We start from the raw sequence: 22,907 nt of genomic DNA, 5'->3' as shown, positions 1-22,907 counted from the left end.
TTATAACATTTCTAACATTGTTTCACATTCCGTAAGTACCTACTTGCCATTAAGTACAATTCTAACATTATTTCACATTACGTAAGTAGCTACTTGCAGTTAAGTACAATTCTAACATTATTTCACATTACGTAAGTAGCACCTTGACATTAAGCACCATTCTAACATTATGTCACATTATATGAGTAGCTCTTTACCATTAATAACAATTCTAACATTATATAACATTACGTAAGTAACTACTTGCCAGTAATCATAATTCTAACATTATTTCACATTAGATGAGCAGCTCCTTGCCATTAAGCACAATTCTAACGTTAGTTCACATCACAATTAGTTGTTTGAGGTTAATTACAATTCTAACATTATTTAACATTACAGGAGTAGATGCTTTCCATTAAGTATAATTATAACAATATTTCACGTTACAGGAGCAGCTACTTGCCAGTAGAACAATTCTAACATTATTTCACATTACGTAAGTAGCTCCTTGCCATTAAGCATAACACTATGTTACATTACAGGAATGGCTGCTTGCCATTGAGTAAAATTAGTATCTTATTTCACATTACAGGAGTAGCTACCTGTCATTAATCACAATTCTAACTTTATTTCACATTAAATGAGTATCTCCTTGCCATTAAGCACTTTTCTAACATTATTCCTTATTGTATGAGTAGCTCCTTCTCAGTAATCACAATTCTAACATTATTTCTAACAACATATATAGTCACGTAACATTTATCACAATTATAACATTATTTCACATTACGTAAGTAGCTCCTTGCCATTAATCACAATTCTAACGTTATTTCTAACTACATATATAGCCACGTACCATTTATCACAATTCTAACATTATTTCACATTACGTAAGTAGCTCCTTACCATTAAGCACCATTCTAACATTATTTCACATTACAGAAATGGCTGCTTCCCATTATCCACAGTTCTAACATTACCTCACATTACATGAGTAGCTCCTTGCCATTAAGAACATTCCAACATTATTTCACATTACATGAGTAGCTTCTTCTGATTAAGCGTATTTTTAACATTATTACACATTACATGAGTAGCTTCTTCCCATTAAGCGTATTTTTAACATTATTACACATTACATGAGTAGCTTATTGCAACAAAATAATGTCGGGGGGTGGTGGTGGTGGTGGTGGTGGAAATAGATGGGACAATACTATTCAACAGATCTTCCATGTCGAAATTAGCCATGTTCAATAGTTCAATTTTTCAACCACAATTGTTACTTTGTTTAAAATCTTATATTTGGTTCAGTGTTGGATTTAAAACAGATTCGTTGTACAAACCAGATAACTCTGTATATAATTTCTCACTTTAAACCTAACTGTATGTGAAACATTACGTTTATGCTGCGAATAACATATTTCTCATATTTTGTTATGACTGAGTCGATCAAAACTGTGTTGTTGGTCTGTTTCCATTAATATCGGTGTTTTGAATAGTTTCTAAAGTATACGAGAAACCCATACCCTCTTTACGTTTTGCACTCGTATAAGCTGTGTTGTTATCATAACATTGTGGTAAATCTATGCATGAGCTTCCACTGTGTGGTTGGCATCCATTTAGGTGCAATGTTAAATACTCAATAGTATCAAAGATTTATTATTTACATTTGCCTATTTTCTGTCCAGATTTGGTATGTAAAATGTCAAATAGAATTTCAGTGACATTAAAGTTTTAATTTCTGCTCAAAATATCGACAAACATGTATCTTTAGTACAAACGTAGATACTCTACTCGCCCTATCTCTTATATGGGTTGTTCTCATAGTCTGACTTTTAAATAAAGCTTAACTTCTACAGAATCAAATAGTAGAATCAAATGATTATTTCCATTTATTGTTCAATATCATCGAAACATTTATGGAACTTTTGTTGATAAGTCTGTTTAAATTTGATTATTCATACCTCACAATTTTGGTCTTGCTGGAAACGATATTAACTGTGACTTTATCTTTTTAATTTATTTAATAGAAAAAATGTTAACATATATTTTAACATTTTTATTTATTTTTTGTAGTTACAGCTACTTAACTGAAGACTATTCTTATACATGTTTGCAAAATGCCAACCTTAGTGCCAATAGTTTTCCTCCCTGGGGAGTTTTATATAGAAACTGCACCATTTACAACGACACGGGTGGGTAATATTTTCTGTAGAAATATAGTTATGCCACATGTCTTATGTGTCACCAGACAATAAATGATTTTTTCTTTAACTTTATATTAAAAATTTAAGTGAGCTTATATCTTTTATTTAGAGAATAGATAATGCACAAGCCAAATTTATAGCATTGCTGTTTTCTTGCTTGGTTTTACCACTTTCATAATCACAGAGTTCATCTTAATTGAGACAGACTGTAAACAATGATGTGGTTATCACTTTTTGAAATTTCTAGTTTCCTTATGTAATGTTCTTGTTACCATTAATTTATGATTCAGTACAGTCTAGCTGATGGTTCAAATCAGACATCTAGTAAAATATTTACTTTTGAACATAATGCTTATATGCACCAAAGAAGCAACTAATCTGTAATTAATGGATGTCATAAATGAACTATCGTACTGGCTATTATGGTCAGTACCCGAGACCTAAAATGAATATGCGACATTTATTTACTTCGATAAATATAAACAAATGACACTGTAATGTTTTTCTGATAGTGTTATTATGATGTTGCAAATATGTTAAAGTGATGCTGGTCTACTGATTTTCAACCACCATTTTTACTGCTATTGTATCCACTTTAGAATTTCAAAAATGCAAACAACGTGATTGGTTTGGCCCTCACTTCTACACTATTGTTTAATTTATTCAGAACATACATAACACAAGAACAATAATATCAACTAGAATAGGATATATGTACATTAAAATCAGTGCTTCTTTGGTTTTCTTTCGGAATAATGGAAATAATGATTCATATTTTGATTAAACAATATTCCGTAGAAGCGTCAATCTGTTATAGGTAGCTGTGAATAAAACATTGGATTTTCCCCTTTGATACCCATATGCAATGTTCCATTTTTTCTACATCATGCATCTGTGTCTCAGATATTTTATTCTTTACCTTTAGATGCCCAGATATTATATTCCAGTTTCCTACTTTTTATAGCTGTGTCTAAAACATTGCATTTTCCGTTTAGATACCCATATATAATATTCCAATTTTCTACATTATATTTCTGTGTAAAACATTGTATTATTTAATTTTTGACATAAATTTGCAAATGTCTATGTATGGCTGTCAAACATATTGATATCCAACTGTGTCTATGTAAAATGTTTTGATGTCAGAAATTTGTACAAGTCGTACACGTTTATACCCCCATAGATTGCTGCAGGAGCATTATGAATTTGTCTGTCCATCTTAACAAGGTCACTTGCATGATTGCACAAAACCACTCAAGGTATTACAAAAGAAACCCAAAACAACAAAGAGAAATCTAGTGTGATCATTAATTTTCTATGCATGTATTTTTAAATCTAGATTCAGAAGGAATTAACAAAATAGAATAGCTCCTACATATTCTAATAGTTTTCTCTTGTATGATTGTTGTCTTCTATTTGAGGTAAACATGCTATTTCAATGTTATGAAAGTAAATTATATATATATTGTGATAAACAGGAATGATTTCATAACCCAAAACAAAACAGTCACAAGAAATCCCTAATAATGAATATCTGACCTATGACCTGATCAGATATTTCCTCGTCCTACTTATTAGCACATCATATAAAATCCAAGTATTTTATAACGACACACACTCAGTGTAAGTTGCTGTATGTACTCGCTTACAAGTTTACTCCAATTAAGAACAACATAGACTATGACCTGCCATTACAGCATGTGCCGGCAGATTCCATATTTTTGTTCTACTGAATCATATTAACAAGCTTCGTAGACCAATATCTTCTTGCGCATTGTGGGAAGGCTGATTTGGTTCCGTGCAGTTTGCAGTTGGACTCAAATTATACACGAGTGCAGGGATTGTTATGGTTGGGGTGGAGTGCTGGCAATATTTTTCAAACTATTATAGAGTCCCACCACACTTGATTTTGGCTGGAAGTTAAATTAGCGAAAGAAAGATGTAAAGCTCTGAGCCCCCAGTCCGCAATGCCGACGGTTAAATGGTTAAATATACAAAAAGGTGGAAATTGTATGTAATAACAATTTAATAACAATTCGAATTCAATAGAAATTTCAAGAAAAGTAATTGAAAAATAATTTGAATCTGTATACAACATACTGGGTCAGTCAGGTGTGTTTCCAGTAGTCAGTGTGGACTCTTAATCCTAATCTCAAGTAAAGTAATGCTTACATTTAATTTCTTAAACCGAAACCCTAAGAAGACTCTGAGCCGTATGAAGAAATTAAATTTTAAAACTAAATTATCAAAACGGGATTATGTTGATCAAAGAGACGAAAAAAATAATTGTAATAGACAATGATGAAAAGATGCCAAAATGATAACGGGAAAAAGAATGAAGAAGAAGAAACACAAAATGCAACGCGTATGTAGTAGTATGTATTGCATCTCAGCACAATATTGGTTATATGGTGCCAGCTAATGTTAAGCTCAAAAGATAATAGAATACCTTTCATGCTTGATCTGAGATTTTCTTCTAGGTACTTAAAAATTATGCAACGGCAATAAGCACCCTCAAAACGACATTCTAAGTTTAATCCTTCTTTCAAATTATCCATATTGATTTCTGAAACAATACTATTTAATATGCGTAGATACTCAAATAGACTTGTACAATATTCTACATAATACCTATACATACTGCTGCACATTAAACACAATCGATTGTAACAGTACTGCCTATTACACACAGTCGGTTGTAAGAGTAATGCACATTAAACACAGTCGATTGTAACAGTACTGTCCATTAAACACAGTCGATTCTTACAGTGCTGCCCATTAAACACAGTCGAGTGTAACAGTACTGCCCATTAAACACAGTCGATTGTAGCAGTACTGCCTATTACACACAGTCGATTGTAACAGTACTGCACATTAAACACAGTCGATTGTAATAGTACTGTACATTAAACACACTTGGCTTGATAAAATATAAACAAGGTATTTGCTGCAAATTAGCGACAAGTGTATGGGCGGGGCATAAGACTTAGCACACTAATGGGAATTCGATAGGGATACTTCAAAAGACTTTCATGTTGTTACCTTTTAATAAATGTTTTCTTGTTTTTGTTTCCTTTTTAGAATCAATTAGAGTATCTGTAACTTTGTTAATTGGTGACAAGAGTAGATAACCCACACCCATATACCCATCATATGTGTTTCATTAAGACTTCCATGGAAGTGGTTCACAGAAGCTATGGGAATTGTTTTCCATCTTCCAATTGATATTTCCTTCAAATTGTTTTTATTAATTCAAATTCTTTTTTCTTTATTAATGTCGAGCGTAGGTCTATATAACCACAGAACACACCGAATTATTTCTGATTTTTCTTTTAGTCAGGTCCTTCTTTTGTACATACTTATCGCTTACTTGTTTTGTCGTTCATATTTCGTTTAATAATTTTGGGATTTAAGAGTTATAGTGTTATTGTGCGTGTCTCTTTCTTGCAAGTTCAGACAATGAAATACCCGTGTATCCATTGTTTGAACCGCAAAGGGCGGAATATTAACCTCAAGTTCTACATGATGCTGACTCTACTTTATAGACAGGCACAAAATGAAGATGGTATCTGAAGGCAAACATAGAAGACACCAACGTCACTAGGTCAATGCCGTGCAAGGAAAACGTTTTAGGATTTGGAGGCAGCATACAGATAATACCATTAGTAACTGTGGAATTATCTATGGACCAAGAAATTGAGACAATATTCATTAATGCCACAGTAACACACACAATCATTTTATTTTACCGAGCATGTAGTTCTAACAATTTCTGGATTTAATGAAAGAGGAGAATCCTACATAATCGGACTTACTCATTTACAGATCTGTGTGCTTGCATGACAGTTAATTAATGATTTATCAGAATCAATCTTACTGAAGAAAACAGTCTGCATACATTAAATTTAATATGTCAAGATAGCTTAGTTTGTTTTAAATGTGTTAACTGTTTTCTAAAGCCTATTCTATTTTACAATCAAATAAAAAGAAACCTGAGACGGCATTCTCAAGCTAGTGCACACGGTTACCTTGGAACAAATTATATTGTATATTATTGATATGTATTCTCCCCTTGAAGAACAAAATCAATGCTAGAAAAGAAAAGGTGACATCCTTTGTTTCATATATTACACGCATTATAACTCAAAAGACAAAAAAATACCCAACTAATCATAACTCTATATAGTACTGTTACCGAAAGCTAGAATTCTGAACATTACGGTAATATACAAATCATATAAAAATTGTCTCAAATTTTATCCGAATCAATCAACACACACACACATATATATATATATCGTACGGAGTATGTACCTAATTTTTGCCCCAACATACTTGTTAAAACTATTTTCACAATAATATTGTTAATTTGGGCTTAATTATCTTTCAAGATGGGCCGAAGGGTCTTATTTTGAGTCCAGGTCGAGTTGCAGACCGATACGTCTTTTGATATGACTCGGCCGATGTTCGGACTCGCGACTTCCCACATCAGAGGCGGACATCTAACCACTTAGGCCACCAGAGCGGTATACAGGTGTTGAAACAAAAGACGTAGCGCCTTTATAAAGATTTTAACAATTTACTCCCAAAGCCTAAATAGTTCAGCCCCATGGCAATGAGTTTTAATGGCTGGACCCATCACCCCAATGGAAGACCAAAGCCAACCAATCCAAAACCTTGTCAGGAAGGTGGCTTCTATGATTCGGTACATATTTACTTTGCACCAATATTATGTAATGCGTAGCATAACAATCCGTACTGTTTGTGTTAAATTTGAAAACATACATTTGAAATGGTGGTTTGTAAGGTTCAACAAAGTCATATATATATATATATATATATATATATATATATATATATATATATATATATAACACATATCAATTATTCTATTAAAATTGTATACAGTATTATAGAATGCCTTGTTATTAAGACTACTGGGATACAGAGTATCTAATAAATGAATCCAGTAACTTTCTTTCATTAAAAGAAAGTGTGTGTATGTGTTTGTTACTGTGGTATTAATACAAACTTCAAGTTGACATTTACGAAATGTAATCCAGCCCCTTGTACATTCGTATAAATTCAATAAAGTTGCACCGTAATAACAAGAGGGGTCCAAACATATCCCGCTTACTGCAGACCAAGGATCTAGTAAGACAGCACATTTCTTTTGTGTGTTGTTTATGGCTATGCTGCTGAAGAAGTTAAAGCATTATTGCTAAATTGTTTATAATTCAAAAATATTAAATTCTTCGTGTGGGCCCTTGGCATTATATTTAAGAATATAATTTAACATTTAAAATAAATTCGTTACTTGTTACTGAAGTGTTAGAGAGAGAGATATATATAGTGAGAGACGGGTATTAAAGGGTTTGTGATATACACTACTGCTCTGTGTGAGTGCGTGTGTTTGTGTGTATGTGTGTGCCAGAAAGAGAGAGAGAGAGAGAGATAGAGAAAGGGAGAGAGCGTAAAGACTTTCAGGGTCACAATTAATGTAATATTGAACAGTTAACCCTTTTAAGCAGAAGTTGAATCCACGTATTAGGTTTATTTAAATTCATGTATCCATACTATTGCTTTTATTTCGGTATCCTTGTGTATAATTGTTGGGATGACGTTTTGTCTTGATTCGCTAATTTTTTTATTAGCTTTCTATACTGACCCATATATTACAAATCATAAAATAAATAATTGACATCAGTATTAATATATATATATATATATATATATATATATATATATATATATATATATATATATATATATATATATAATTTCGTTGTTGCAATCTCATATGCATTTCCTGAAACACCCAAGTTTAGGTCTCTTACATGGTAACAGTTATTGTGTGATAAAACAGACAAATATGACAGTTTATTGTTGACACTCCTTAGCCCCATCCCAGCACATAGAACTGGTTAGGACTTAGAAGTGACACCCTGATTATGACAGTTTAGGCCCCTTTCATGGTAACCAGTTCTTCTGTGGTAAAACACAAATAAGGATTGTTGAGTGATGATACAAAAGAGGAATATAGGTTAAATGATCTACACATCGCTAGTTTTACGTTGACGGACCTGAAGTAGACACAATCTTTTTTGTAAACACAAATCTACAAGTTGGTGGGAAGAAAATATATTAACTGCGTTTAGATCGCAGGTCGAATTTCTGTTAGCAATGATGTAAATAAACAAATACAAATCTACAAGTTGGTTGGAAGAAAATATATCAACTTCGTTTAGATCGCAAGTCGAATTTCTGTGAGCGATGATGTATATTATCTTTTATCACATATTGTAATCAGGTAATGTAGCCGAGACGTAACCACAATCATCATCGTCAAGTGCAACACTACAATCAGCGGTATCACATCCACAATAAGCTGAAGCATTTTCACTTGTCAGAGGCTCAGCAAAATGAGTTTGATTACTGGCTAAATAAAGTGACTCGAGTGTTGTTAGCAGATCGTGCAGAATTTATCAAATTTGAGCATGTTTTTAAATGTGTCTTTTAGAAGATGGGTCTTCACGAGCATGCGATGAAATGTAAAGTTTTCTCTGGTAAAAACATGCTGGAGCAGTACAAGGACATTACTTTGGAGGAGTTGTCAAGCTAGTCAGAGAAGCAGTGGGAATCCACGAGTTGAAAAGTTCAGGGTATCTAAACCATTTGACGAGTGATTTTGTACCTTGGGATGAAATTACTTTTTCTATTCGGAACACGTCCTGGTCTGTCTTTGGTAATTCATGATCGTAAAAGTACCTTTGGATGGAGTTTTCTGACGAATCGTTGAGGGTGTAGGTAATGGGAATGGTTTCCAGAATGGTATCGATAACGAAGACTTCCTCCGTCCAGTTAGAAATGTATCCTTTTTCGAACCTGATGTTTTGTCTATTGATTTTCACGAGGTGACGTGCTTTGAATTTGGCTGTAAAAACTAAAACGTCTGAGACCTGTTGATTTTGATCATGAACGCCATCTGGTGTGATAGATGAGTCTTCTGGTGGGGTCAGTTGATTTTGAGCATACGTGAATAACGACAATCCATTATTTTGGAGCGTAATTTGAACGCCGGCATCATGGTCATCGAGAGGGTTGTCGTTCGTTTGTATTTTCCGCCGACCTCCAAAATGCGCGTCTCTATATTTCGATGGGTGCTCTCCTTGAGATTGGTGATGTTGGTGTCTTGATACTCCACATACTCATACTCGGTAGTGGAATCGTCCATGGGAGTATCGTCGTTGAGACGCATATAATCGGGAGTAAATCTCGAATACATTATGATATGCTATGTGATTGTAATAAGAAATATAACGTGATAAAAAAAATAAACATAATCGTTTATAGCCATATCCGGACATGATCGCGCTAAGAGTGGAACCTTGTGAGCTTGTCATACTGACCATTTTTCCAAGTCCTGTAAAACAATTTCGGATCGAATGCTAAGGCCCCTAGACGTTTTTCTAAGAGCCTCCTTTACCTTACTGGACACGGGCATCTCTGCTATCGAAGAGGGTGCTGCTGCCAACACAGAGGACTGGGCATGGTTTTGAACCCTTGAGAGCGATTTGTGAATTTTTTGCAGCAATGCCTGGAAGAGCTGCACGTACGGAAGAAAACAGCGAGGATACAATTTTACGTCGCTGAGCAAGTGAAGTTCTCATCGTTGCTTTATTTTAATAACGAACGTTTTTAGACGTGTCTACAACGTCGTGGGTCTCTATTAGACTTCACGACGCACATGCCGATAATAGGTGATTCTTTTGTCGTTGTTATTGTCTGCATTGCAAGACTGATCGGTGAGCCACGTGGTAATTTCCAAGATTGCGTAAGTGGTCGTGATGGGATAATAAATTAACGGATTGGGACGACGTTGCAGGAAAGGTCCTGGCTGGATATCAATCGTGGTGGAATAAATGACGTTGGAGGCAGAGCCCACAGAAGACAAGGATCCTAGGGCGATCGAACAGTTGATAAGGAGGCTGTTCACGACAGTGGTATTGACGGGCAGATCTCCTTCGTACACTCCAGTATGGGTCCTGGTCGTACCCGCGTTAAACCCCCATGATGGATCTAATAGAGTTTGCAGTGTCAAATCTTTCAATGTAAATTCCCGAGAGAGTGATGCGAATTCGCAGAGGGGCAGAGTTTGGTTCCATTTTAATGTTCGCTGAAGTGTTGTGAGATTTCAGTGGAGATGTCGGTGATATTTGATCCGCCTGGAGAGATCGTGAAGGGTTTTTGTTGTGACGAAAACCAATTCTTGCTCGCGGTGATATAGAATAAGCTGTTGATGATTTCGGCGGAGATGAGAGAGATTTTGTACGACGATTGTTGGTCGAGCTTCAGCGGCGGATTATACTTTACCGTGGACGTTAACGGTTTCTAGTCAAACAGCAGCGTAGTATCGGTGAGAAACATTCTTTATATCAAGTCCTCGTACTAAATGGGATACTGATTCGACGTCACCAGCTGTAGATCCAAAAGATTATTGAGAATTTACACCATCTCGTTGTCGACCTCTACACCGACATTTCCCTTTGTTTAGAAGGAATCAGTTACTTAAGACAAGAGACTATCTCGGCAGAAGCATGAAAGTAGCGGATGCCACTTCCTTTTCTTTCACCCTCAATTCCTATTGGTCCTGAAAGCAATGAGTTCAGCCTGATATTTATTCCTGACTGCTGCGCTTATTGTTCGGACTTTTTTTTATTCACTCTTGTTCTAAGTAATATATATACTTATTTCTCCCCTATCAGTATCGCCTTTAAGATCATTGTTTACATTCGTTAACCTACCTTTAATTTTACTTATATTAATACATTCATCCTCACTCTTGTCTCTGACACCCCTAACCAGTGAACCATAGTTTTTGTTTATTTCAATTAATATGTCACGTGCTGCTTCAACGTCGAAATAACTTTCATCCAAAAATACTTATTTCCTATTTAAATATTATCTCATGACTGGTACGTTTTTATAATTAAAATAAACTAGCCATTCTAAGCTCGATTCGGGTTCTGAATAACTTATTTCCTTGATCAGTTTTTTTTTTTGGACACATCAATTTTTAGTGCTTAGAATCACTTTGTGTAGTGACTTTTTCTTCCTCTTCAGCTTTTCTGGGGTATCCTATCTCTCGTCCTCCTTCTTTCGCACCTCTTCTAAATTTGAATTCGCACGTTCCTCGTCTTCTTTTATATTATTCTGTCAAACGTCTTCCTATTTAATAACGTTTTCAAGTCTGGCTTCTTTTCGTCTTCTTCTATCTTTTTCAGTGTGAATTTTCCTGTTACTTGCGTAGTTACTGCCTTTTTTGCAAGTTGCTGCAGGTCGTTTTGGAGCTTTTACCTTATTTGAAATTTTTGATTGAGATGGAGCTAATTTTGTATCAGCAGTATTTACCTTAGGTTGTTTCTGAGTTGCTAGTGAAGGTGCTAACTCATCCAACAAATGTTGTTGCTGGCGCTGAGTCGTTATGGATGTGTCCAACATCTTATCCTGCATATCATCGGACGTCGTCTTGAGCTCTTTTAATGTACAGATGAGTATTTTAAACAATTCTCCATCCACATCACACTTAAAGGACTGCTGACCTCTTTTTCATTCGAGCACACGTTGCCTTAAAACTAACCGCTGTTCTATAAAATTATGAGGACATTATCGCGTTGTCGATGTGTGGTGACTTTTATTGAACGACATGGGCGAAGTTTTTTTAAACCACATATAATAATCAGGCAAGTGAAATTCGTCATAGCTCTTGCGATAACGTTCAGGAATCATTTCAGCATCGCGAAGAAACGTCTCGAAATTTTGGCTTGGACGACGACGTAGCTTCGGCGAAGCAGTTATTGAACTGTCTGGTGGCGATGCCCTTGCAATGGATATTCGCCATCGCATGAACGTCTCGATTACCCAAATCCTGAAACTGTACAAAGCATCCCATGTTTCGTCGGATGTATTTGTGGACGTCATAGTACGACTGAGTGAGATAAATACTGTTGCACCGTTTTTGTATCGACAACGAAAAGAAGTCGAGATTTTACTCATGTTCTCGTGGTTGATTTTGATGTCGTCAAACATGATTATTTTGTGTAGGTCTTCCACCGGCTGAATCTCGTCTTTATCCATGATCGTGAAGACGTATGCGGGCGACACCGTCTATCGAGTCTCCTTCAACATCGTTGCCGACTGCATCACCAAATGTGTGCAGCATATAGTATTCGTCCTGATGAGGATTGGGAATGTAAAGAAATACACGGTCGTACTTGAGCATTTCGTTGAGAAGCATGTTCATGAGTAGGTTGGTCTTGCCACGATCTGACGTACCAACGATCAAACATTATGTGGATTCTCTAGGGATTTTTCCTTCGTGTCGAAGTTAATGATGTTCATGGTTTATATAATTTGAACGTGTCACCTTTGGAACGTTGATCGGCTCTGGAAGCAATTTCTCATCGGGCGACTATGGTGCCGAACTAGTCAAAAAGGTCAACCATTATGGGGATTCGATGATGGGTCACTTCAGCATGAATGGGCATAGTCTGACCAATGGTGAAGATGTGAGCTATTCTCCCCATGACGCTAATGCCGCGCACAGGTCTCAAGTGATTAATCTTGCAGAAACGAACATATAGCTCTCGAGCGAAACAATGACAGGCAATATCAACATAGGTGGCCTTAATTTTGTATAGGCTTGCATCGGCAACAGCAGTGTCCTCTGAAGCTGTAAAGCCTCCGATCTGGATGTGGCGCTGCTGACCAAATAGGATGAAACGGGAGGGGCAAACAGCGGCAATGTCGATATGACTGGAACGTTGTCCGTGGAAAGTCAGGTCACAAGCGATCTCACGTCCTCACCCACATCGGGAACCACATCTTAAAATTCAAGACGTGTTGAAGCCGTTACTGGACTCATTACAAGAGCGACTATGACTTGCCATTTCGGAATGATCGACCGCTCCATCTGGATGGAAAGAGATTCTAGTGGTAATTATACTCCCATTACCATTCAAACCGTGGAAGGATTTTGCATTACGAACTCAAGTTACAAATATTTGTTTCAGAGGTCAATAATACCCAAATTGATTTGCACCGAAGGACCACATTGCACAATCAATAGTTATATGGCAGTCCTATCATATGGCTAATAACCGATACAAGCCAAGAAATTTCGTATGGACAAGTCAACTCGTTTGGAGGAACTAAATTATCAACTTTCGGTGGAACCCTTGCTGAATGACTTACTATGGCGTCTGAAGCTAAACTGGTGATGACGGATTATCCAACAGTAGCCAACTAACGAAGCAGCCACAAAAATGTACGTGGATACGCTCCATGTAAAAAAACAACAACGTTGGATACGTTCCCATTCTCTATGGAAACAAGGATAATTCATGTAGCATTATCGTTTCAGCATCATCCGAATACTCGGCAGCCTTCAAGGCCTACATGGTCTTTTCAACCTTCTGGCAGCAGTCACTGGCACTGGCAAAGAGTGGGTGACTAACGGGGTTACCTCTAATTTTTGGCTGCAGATTCAATTGACTGAAGTCGTGTCTATATGGAAATTTAGGGTCCAAGGAACAAATAGTGGCGATGAAAGAATTCTCACGTGGAGACTAGATGGTGTTAAACCAGATACTACCTACGATGTCTTATGCACAGGTACAGCTGGGATAGGATATATCATGCTCGAATTGTTCTTTTCAGCCTCAAGTACGTACATGAAATACTCCAAGTTTAAGTTTACGGCACTCACAACTGAGCGTACTCATCCAGGCTTGAGTTATTTTTAGATTTTACTCCCGATGAACTCATATAAAGCATGGCGGAAATTGTTCTTATCGCAACGGATGTGTATCAGTTGTTGTTTGATGATGAGTACAGACCACCAAAAATTACACTCACACGTTTTAGGTCGTCTTCGGCTGTTAAGCCACACTGGAAAAAGTAGAAGGACCTTCAACAGATATTAACCATTCTTTCACTCAGACGGAACATACACACCTCCCATGCTCTATTCCAGCTCGTATCATTTGTTTGGGTTTAAGGTATGCTGTTCCGTCGACGAATCCTTGTCGTCGGAATATTGTCAGCGTCGTGGTGAGGATTGCATGGCCTTGTTCTTTGAGCAATTCGCTTCTGAGCTGAAACACATTAAAGAGGTACAAAAAAATCCAGTATAAATCACATCACTCAGATCGCCATCGTTACGGCACAATAAGACAGATATGCAGTGCCACATCTGCGAGGAACACTTTAAACACCATGTCAGCAAAGTGAGAGACCACTGCCATATTGCTGGCCACTATCGAGGAACTGCTCACGCCGACTGAAAAGACCCACACTTCATTAAAGGTCATTGCTCATAATCTACGTGGGTATGATGAGAATTTCATCGTGGTAGGTCTCAATCATCCACACATCAAAAAGATTCTCGCCGAAGTGACAAATAAGATCAAATATATATGTAACCCCAACAATGTCGAAACGTACATGTCTATCACCATTGAACCTTTCCGATTCAGTGATTCGTTTCAGTTTATGTCCACGTCGCTTAAAGACGCATCACACTTTGGAGTGAAATCCTATGAATTTCCTGATGGGTACTCCACATGTTTCATTTTAAACTTTCCTATCACCTTTTTATTGTCTTCGCAGTGGATGGGATAGCCTAGTGGATAATCGCTGAGGTCGAAGAGTTTTCGATGTTGATATAGGTCTGCGTAGACATCGTTGGTGTGAAATTCGTACACGAGCGAGTCGATATCGGTCATGAGCAACGTCTCTTTGTTTCCGTACGTATGATTGATGAAGTCGTAGTGGAACTGCAGCAACCTCGTCTACATGAGATATTGCAGAACGTACAACGGTCATTCCTCTCAAAAACAAGAAAGGAGTTTTATTGTGCAGGCGCTGAATAAAAGCACGGACAAACGAAAACCCCAAACACTCGGGCAGATCATGGTAACGAATTTTATAACAAATCCGTCCTTGTCTCGCTTCAAAAAATAATATCACCTTGAACATCATTCATAATCCTCTCAAGGCGTCTGTCATCAAACACTTTAACCAAACTCTCAAAAGTCGCATGTGGTAGAGATTCACCAGTGATAATACCAACCAATACTTAGATTTTATTCCTGACTTCGTCTATCGCTCCAATCACACCGACCATCGAAGCCTCCTCGATAAAAGCATCCAAAGTTCATTTTACGTGATGAATTACAAAAGACAGAGCAGGACATATTCTGAGTTGAAAACGTCATTTCCACTCTAGATAAAACTATCAATAGTCAACTATTTTGGCTATTCTGAACAATTCAACTCTTGGATTCCCTCCGCATATCTGACTAGCTTGACAACGCCTCCTAAATAATCTTATCGCACTGTTCCACCGAGATTTTCCGCATGCTCGACCAGACCCATCTTCTCAAAATTATGCTTAAACTACGTTTAAACACATATTCAAACTGGATAAATTTTGCACGATCCATCAAGAGTACTCGAGTCACATTATTCAACAAAAATTCTAAGTCGTTTCACTGGGGCTCTGTCGTTTGAAAACGTTTCAGCTTATTTCGTATGCAATGCTGCTGAATGTACCGTTGCATTGGACGCTGATGACAATGACTACGTTTCATCCACTCCTCCGCCTCCTCCTCCTCACAATAAATCATCTCTGGCTCATACTTTAGATCCTTATTCGCGTAAGCTATCAACTAAGTCGCACGCTTCAACCACATATGAGACTCTTTCTCACTTAATTTCAACTTTGATTCATGACTCATATCGTTCAAGCCCAGCTTAGCTACATGACATTGATAACACGAAAGAGACATTTTTACCTTACTGTAAACACATCTCTAATAAGAAAACCACAGTGAGTCCAACCATAGTGAGCAAAGATCAATTACATCATTGATCCACGACATTTGGGCCGAACCCGGCCATCGATACACGCCGACACGTGATCCAGAACCGACAAGTGAGCCAGAGCCAAGAGAGAGAGAGAGAGAGAGAGAGAGAGAGAGAGAGCTGCTAGTGGATTTTGAAATAGAAAGAGGAGGAGAGTCTAAGAAAGTTTTATTTTATGAACATAAGTGAATGTTTGAAACTGTATCAGTATATACGAATGGCACTAACACTAGTGATTAAGTTTGATGTAGTTTACTATATATGTCATTCATTCATCCATTTAATTTGGCATTCTTGCATAGATGAATCCATTTTTATGAACATAATTGAATGCCCAAACTATTTACATAATATATACATGGTATCACACCAATATAGACATCAACTATGTAAAAAATAACAATGTACACCCTCACAGACACACACATATAACAGTATGAAAATGGGGCTTTTCCCTGTTATGACTCCTTTGTGTTCTTGACACACGCACTAGCCTCTACCCCCATGACACAGTTAACTCATAAATGATACAAGAATATTTATCAATTTTAATTATGCACATACTTGACCCAGTCATGGGGGTACAGTCAACGACGGATGTTATAAGAGCTTAGAAAACCTTTCCCTGGAAACCCTAGTTTCGGAATAAAAACCTTATTGTAGCATATATGTCCAATATCGATCAAATATACACATTGCCAAGTTTGGAAACACACCTAGAAAATCCATCTGCCCTTCATTTGACGTCTAGAATGTGTTTTTCCATTTTAGGGGTGCCAAAGGATAATTTCTGTTTTGGCAGTTCCGAAATCTGTCGGTCCCTTAAGAGCATACTATCAAAAATGCAAAACAGGCAAAACAGTTCAATTATTCTAAATTGTTATAACAGGCAAAGTATCAGACAAATAAGAAGAAAAAATATCTTACCATATACTACATTGTAAAATAGGTCCTCTAAATGGCATCTCTTGAAGAATTTGCAGAAGACATGACCAAAGTGACATTTTCTATCGCACGGTCGTAATGGTAGGCCGGGACTGACTATATTATTTTCGGGACCAGATGAAAATGGATGGAACTTTTTAAAACATTTCCTGCCTCCAAATAGATTGCAAATAAATGTATTGCTTTTATCTGAAGAAAAAATAACTTATTGCATATATTATATTAATTTTAAACCTAAATTGGTGAAACCTAATGAACAAGACATAACAGCATTATTTGGAAGTATTGTGCCAGGTGGCAAATTATCACAATAGTAATCATTAACAAATATGTTACATTGTAAACAATGAAAGTCTGTCATGTAAATGCATTTAAGTTACCAATGTCACAGAATTAGGAAAATAAAAACAAAACTTGGTTTTGCCTTAGAACTCTGAATATTTCTCGTTGTTCATGCGTACAACGTTATCTAGGGTGAAGAAGTGTTAAGTGTTAATACAGCTACTGTATTAACATGTACCTCGCCGGTAAATAATTGCGACGAAGAGACATTAATAAGAAGATATGCGCGGGTATTTTCCTTGACCTTTGCTCACTCTCCTATGGATTTAACTAAGATCGATTTCTAAACAGACACTGGTCGTTTTGGATAACGTCAAGGAATATACGCTCTCCATTGTTATCCAACCATAGGAGTAAGTGTTAAATTTACATTTCATTGATATGCGAAGCTTATTCGGTTTGTAATGTCTTATCGCGTAATAATGCATGTATTACAACGCAGATTTGAACTTTGAATTACAAGTCACTATTAGAGGTTAATGTATTAGCATATATCTAGAGTTTTACAGAAACTATTATTATGACCAATTTGGTTTTATTGTAGCTGATTGTGACTGTCGCTCTGATTGTGACTGTCACTGGGATTGTGACTGTGACTATGACTAGAGCTGAGTACAGTTTGCTAGAGATGTCTAGAGATATCTGAAGCTGTTTAGTGCTGTCTGGAGTTTCCAGAGTATTTAAGGCTGAGTGCTGTCGATACGTATGTATGTATGTACGTATGTCTTTGCCACAGACGTAGACGTAGCAAATTCAAAAGGGAGCTGTATGCTGTATATACGTGTATACGTATGACTGTACATGTGGTGGATCCATAAAAGGTGCGAGCGGCCGATAAGAGTGCGAGCCAACCCTAGGAATTGTTCGACTGTACAAGGGGTCTAGAAGCATACGTTTGGTTCAATTATTGTTCCAATTGCATTTTTATGTTCATAAAATTATTTTAAATCTTAGTTGTGTTCATAAGATTTTTTATTTGAATCTTAGTTGTATTCATAAGATTATTTTGAATCTTAGTTTTGTTCATAAAATTAATTTGAATCTTAATCGGAGTACATATTTGAGATTATGCGAATCTCTCTTGTTGGTATAATACTGTTCGAAACGTATCTGGAGTCCATGAGGTTTCTTGGATCTGTACTTCATATAGTTTTCATATTTTTGGTTTATTTTCAATGTGTGAATGCTGTGTAGAGTGATTGGGTCTATCGTATGTTGAGAGCGTGAGAGATTCATTCTATTTTTACAACATATATTTTTCTTTATTAATTCATTTCATAAATGTCCATCTTTCTCACATTGTGTTTGTATTATTCATTTAATCCAAAAACCCACTCAGTTTCTATTCTGCGACAACCAATATAACATAAATATATAGGTAAGAGAACATATCAAGATAAAGAAATAAGCGTGATGTCTACTGAAACCAACATGTTTAATCAATGAGATATGATTGATGTCGACGGAAACCATTATATTCAGTTAAAGAGATAGGCTTGGAGTATACGAAACTGTTTGTATTCAATTAATAAACTGAGGGTATGACAATGTTAAAACATATTAGTGTTGATGGATTCGCACATCATTATTTAGGAATGACCTTTTATAATCTGTTCTATTTTAAATATTGGCAAGCGTAATAAACACCACTTTCCTCAATGTTGCCAAATTCGTTAAGAGGAAGTACAATATATCAGCTATAAGATATACGTACAAGTTATATCGAAATTACTTGTGACACTAAATCAAATAATCACCATGCAGTGAACAAACAAACTTATCACATGATATTTCAAGCCTTAACGTCACAAGCATTTTGTTAAAATTTCCTGGAAACGTATACACCATAATCAATAAATCGACCTTGAAAGGGGTATACTTTAATCGTATGGCACTGCAATTACAACAATATATGTCTTGACTGGCAAACTGCAAACTTTAAGGAGAATATTGCATTCAGTATGGCTTACTTGGGGCAAACAAGGATAGGCTTGAAGAAAATTGGAGTCGTGGCCAGTGTCCCTGAAAATCCAAAAGCAAGGCTGATGTACTACCTGCAGTGCGTGTGTACAGCTCTAAAAGCTGACGATGGTAATAACGCCACACTCCTAAAACTGAAAAACTACAGGAATTACCCTTTCTTGACGACAGAGGAGGTGAACACACTCATTACACTGTGTTACCTCTTCTCTCCAGACGTCCTCACTAATAAGGTCTTCTTCCAAGATGATGAAATGTGTGGAGACTACAGCAACGAATTCTACGAATTGTCTGCTGTCAGGAACAGATTTCTTGTCTCAAGCACTCTGTTAATTGGAGGACAGACCCGAGCGGTAAAGAAAATCATGACTTTTAAGATGTCATGGATCCGAAAAAACTGGATGGAACCTATGCAAAAACTTCTTGGAAGCAGACGAGCTGTTGAACAACAGAGAGGAAGGCGCTAATATGAAGATAGTGTTATTCGTTAAAAAGCTGTCTGCGAATGATGTACGTGGCCAAGCCAACTAATTACATCCTAGCTTGTCATTGTAGAATGGATTTTGTAAACTTTCATGTCTTTCATTAAGGTGGCACGCACAACTAATGTACCTATACATTTATAAAATTGCTTTTTAAAAATGGTTTCGGTTTATTTCTGTCTAGTTATTCTGTCACACTATACCTGTGTTAAGACCGCCATTTTCCAGGTGTCACTTCAGAACGTGTTAATGACTGGATGTTAATATACACAATGTTTTAACGAGAGAGAGAGAGAGAGAGATGATGATGATGATATTCTTGTATTCCTCCATTTTCTGAAGATTTTAAGACAAAAAAGAAATGCATTTAAATACATAGAATCACAAAAATAGTAGATTCGTTACTTATTGAATTATTTCCAATAGCAAACGAATAAATAAATTAAAATCATTACTAATCTAGATAGAGATATATATACGATAAAACATTTGAAAATGTATCCTCACAACAAAAATAGTTTCCTACTCTCTTTGCAATCCAGTACAAATATTTCTTTCCTTATATTTTGAGTGAGTTCTCTATTGAATCGAATATATAATGTCCTTTATCTTAATGAAATACTTGGTAGATAGTCTGATCATATTTATCCATGCCTCAAATTCTAAACGTTCTGATATATCATTTAAACCATCAAGTAGTATAATCAGTATAACATCATCGATCTGATCACAGAAATCACGGTAAATCACTGGAGGCATATACGAAAATCGACTTTCCATCAAGTGGTTTCTGTCGTCTGAGGTTAAGGCACAATTCATCGAAATGTGCAAAATACGGTCATGACTCATTTTGCCACATAGGGGACACAGTCCAGGTCTTGCTTGCATTCCTCCAATACGAATTAATGTCCCATATTCCATTTTTCTGCTTGAGTCAGTGTAAGCTATTTTCCATAGATGATGCATTTTTAATCCTGGATTAATTTTTAAAAATCTACCAAATCCCTCTGATGGATTTCTGATACTCATTTCATGTTTTCTCTCCTCTAATATCTGTATTCTTGTCCCAATTAAGTTTTTCCATGTTATTTTGTCTGGAAATTTTCCAGTGAAAATAAAGTCGTTGAGATAGTCTTCTAAATCATACTTTTTTAGTACAGTATTTACATCATATATAAAAGAGTTGTAGCTATGTTGGGGGTCAAAAATAAAAGTTCCAACAGCCCAGAGGAAAACCTTTTTAGCCGTTAAATTTGCTGATGTTCTACACATGCGACCAAGGAATACGAGTTTTTGCTTATCTATGCGAGCTTCCATTGATATCATCCCCAAGCACGATGTCGTAGATCCAATAGGCGATCTTTGAGGGAAACCTTGTACTCTCCGGGCGAAATATCGTTGTATTTTCTCCATTGATTCAATGCCCTGATATGACATATTAAACCAGAGTTCTGAGCCATACAAAGCAGATGGCAATATAACTCTTTCCCAGACTTTCACAGAGACTATAGGATTCATTCCATTTGCATTTAATCCAATTGAGTATAGTGAGTTTGTTACACGTTTAGCTTTATCGTAGGAATAGATTATACGATCATTAGTTTTCACTGATTGCGAAAAGGTAACTCCTGCATATTTCACTTTTTTTGCTCTAGGAATATTCTGTGATCCCAGAGTAATTCCATTTGATGAGTACACTTCCTTTCTTTTACTAAATATCATCCAATTACTCTTGTTAGAGTTATATTTCAATTTCCACTTCTGTGCATACTGATAAGCTGTATTCACGAGTATTTGCAATCCATTCAGCGTAGAGCTTAGTAGAGTAGTGTCGTCTGCCAAAAGCATGCCAGGTATGTTCATCTGATTCACTGTTATCCCGCAATTAGTCATTACTAGCTCATCCAATAGGTCATTTATGTACACGAGAAATAAAAAAGCCGACATTACACGCCCTTGACCAACGCCTCTCCGTAATGGAAATGTGTTAGATATACATCCTCTACACGCTACACAGGCACTTGACTGTGTGTAGGAATGGGCGATTATTCTCCATATTTTTGCATTAATTCCTAATATTTTCAGTTTTTTTAATAGTCCACAGTGCCACAGTCTATCGAATGCCTTTTCGTTATCCAGAAAAACAGCATATACATTAGAGTTATGATTATTAAAGTACATCAAACATTCTTGAAGAGTAAAAGCAGCGGAGATAGATCCAGCCTCCTTACGAAATCCAAATTGATAAGGATGTGGAAAGCTTATTTTGTCTAAATACTTTTGAATTCTAGTCATCAATATTTTTTCAAACAATTTTCCCAGACAAGATGTCAATGTTATACCACGATAATTCACTGGATCCTTTTTATCTTTACCATTTTGTTTGTATATAGGTATAATCATCCCACATCTATATACATTAGCAGCAGAGGGGGCGAATCCGACATTTTGTCCAATCGTCATTTGGCTTAATTAATACTTTCTGCAACTCAACGATCTAGTGTCGTCAGCGCCTGATAAAAAAAAAACGACGTCGTCGTCGGGGGATCGTCCAATCGTCATTTGGTTTAATTAACACCTTCTGCGCGCCGATCCCCAGCGTCGTCAGCGTCCGGTAAGCACATCGACGACCGCGTCGATGTCATCGCCCCCTCTGCTGCTTACAATGAAAATTATTTACAACTAACCGAATATTTGGTCAAGTCCGATACGATATCGTGTCCGAGGATCATGTAAATTTATCGTTATGAATCCATGTGGGGTCGACTGAGCATGACTAAAAAAGTTTCGAAAAACATTAAAGTCCATGTCACCGCCGCACCATGTCTGCCAAATATTTCGTAGCGTGTGTGTATCAACGCCGTTGAATACAGCAAGAATATTACAGTTATCTCTGATTACTTTTGGAATCTGAGTATACCGTTGAGTGACATATATCACGTCAGTGTTTTTATGCCTGCCTCTGGAAAATATTCTAGCTGGGTTTTTTTGATTGTCTAACATAACATCATCGTACACGACTAGATTGTTAACGTCGCCATCA

General features: G+C 36.5%; 1 protein-coding gene across 1 annotated transcript; it reads left to right on the top strand.

The window, feature by feature from the left end:
- The first annotated feature begins 19,333 nt into the window (after positions 1 to 19,333).
- Positions 19,334 to 19,849, top strand: LOC149784477 (uncharacterized). The gene has a single exon (XM_089932993.1). The coding sequence runs from the start codon at positions 19,364 to 19,366 to the stop codon at positions 19,847 to 19,849; it is 486 nt and encodes a 161-aa protein (XP_089789119.1). The 5' UTR covers positions 19,334 to 19,363.
- The last annotated feature ends 3,058 nt before the right edge of the window (positions 19,850 to 22,907 follow it).

The sequence above is a fragment of the Sinohyriopsis cumingii genome, chromosome 14 (genome assembly GCF_028554795.1).
Source record: "Sinohyriopsis cumingii isolate HCF-2022 chromosome 14, ASM2855479v2, whole genome shotgun sequence".
NCBI classification, from domain to species: Eukaryota; Metazoa; Mollusca; class Bivalvia; order Unionida; family Unionidae; genus Sinohyriopsis; species Sinohyriopsis cumingii.
This window is presented reverse-complemented; position numbering and strand designations above follow the sequence as displayed.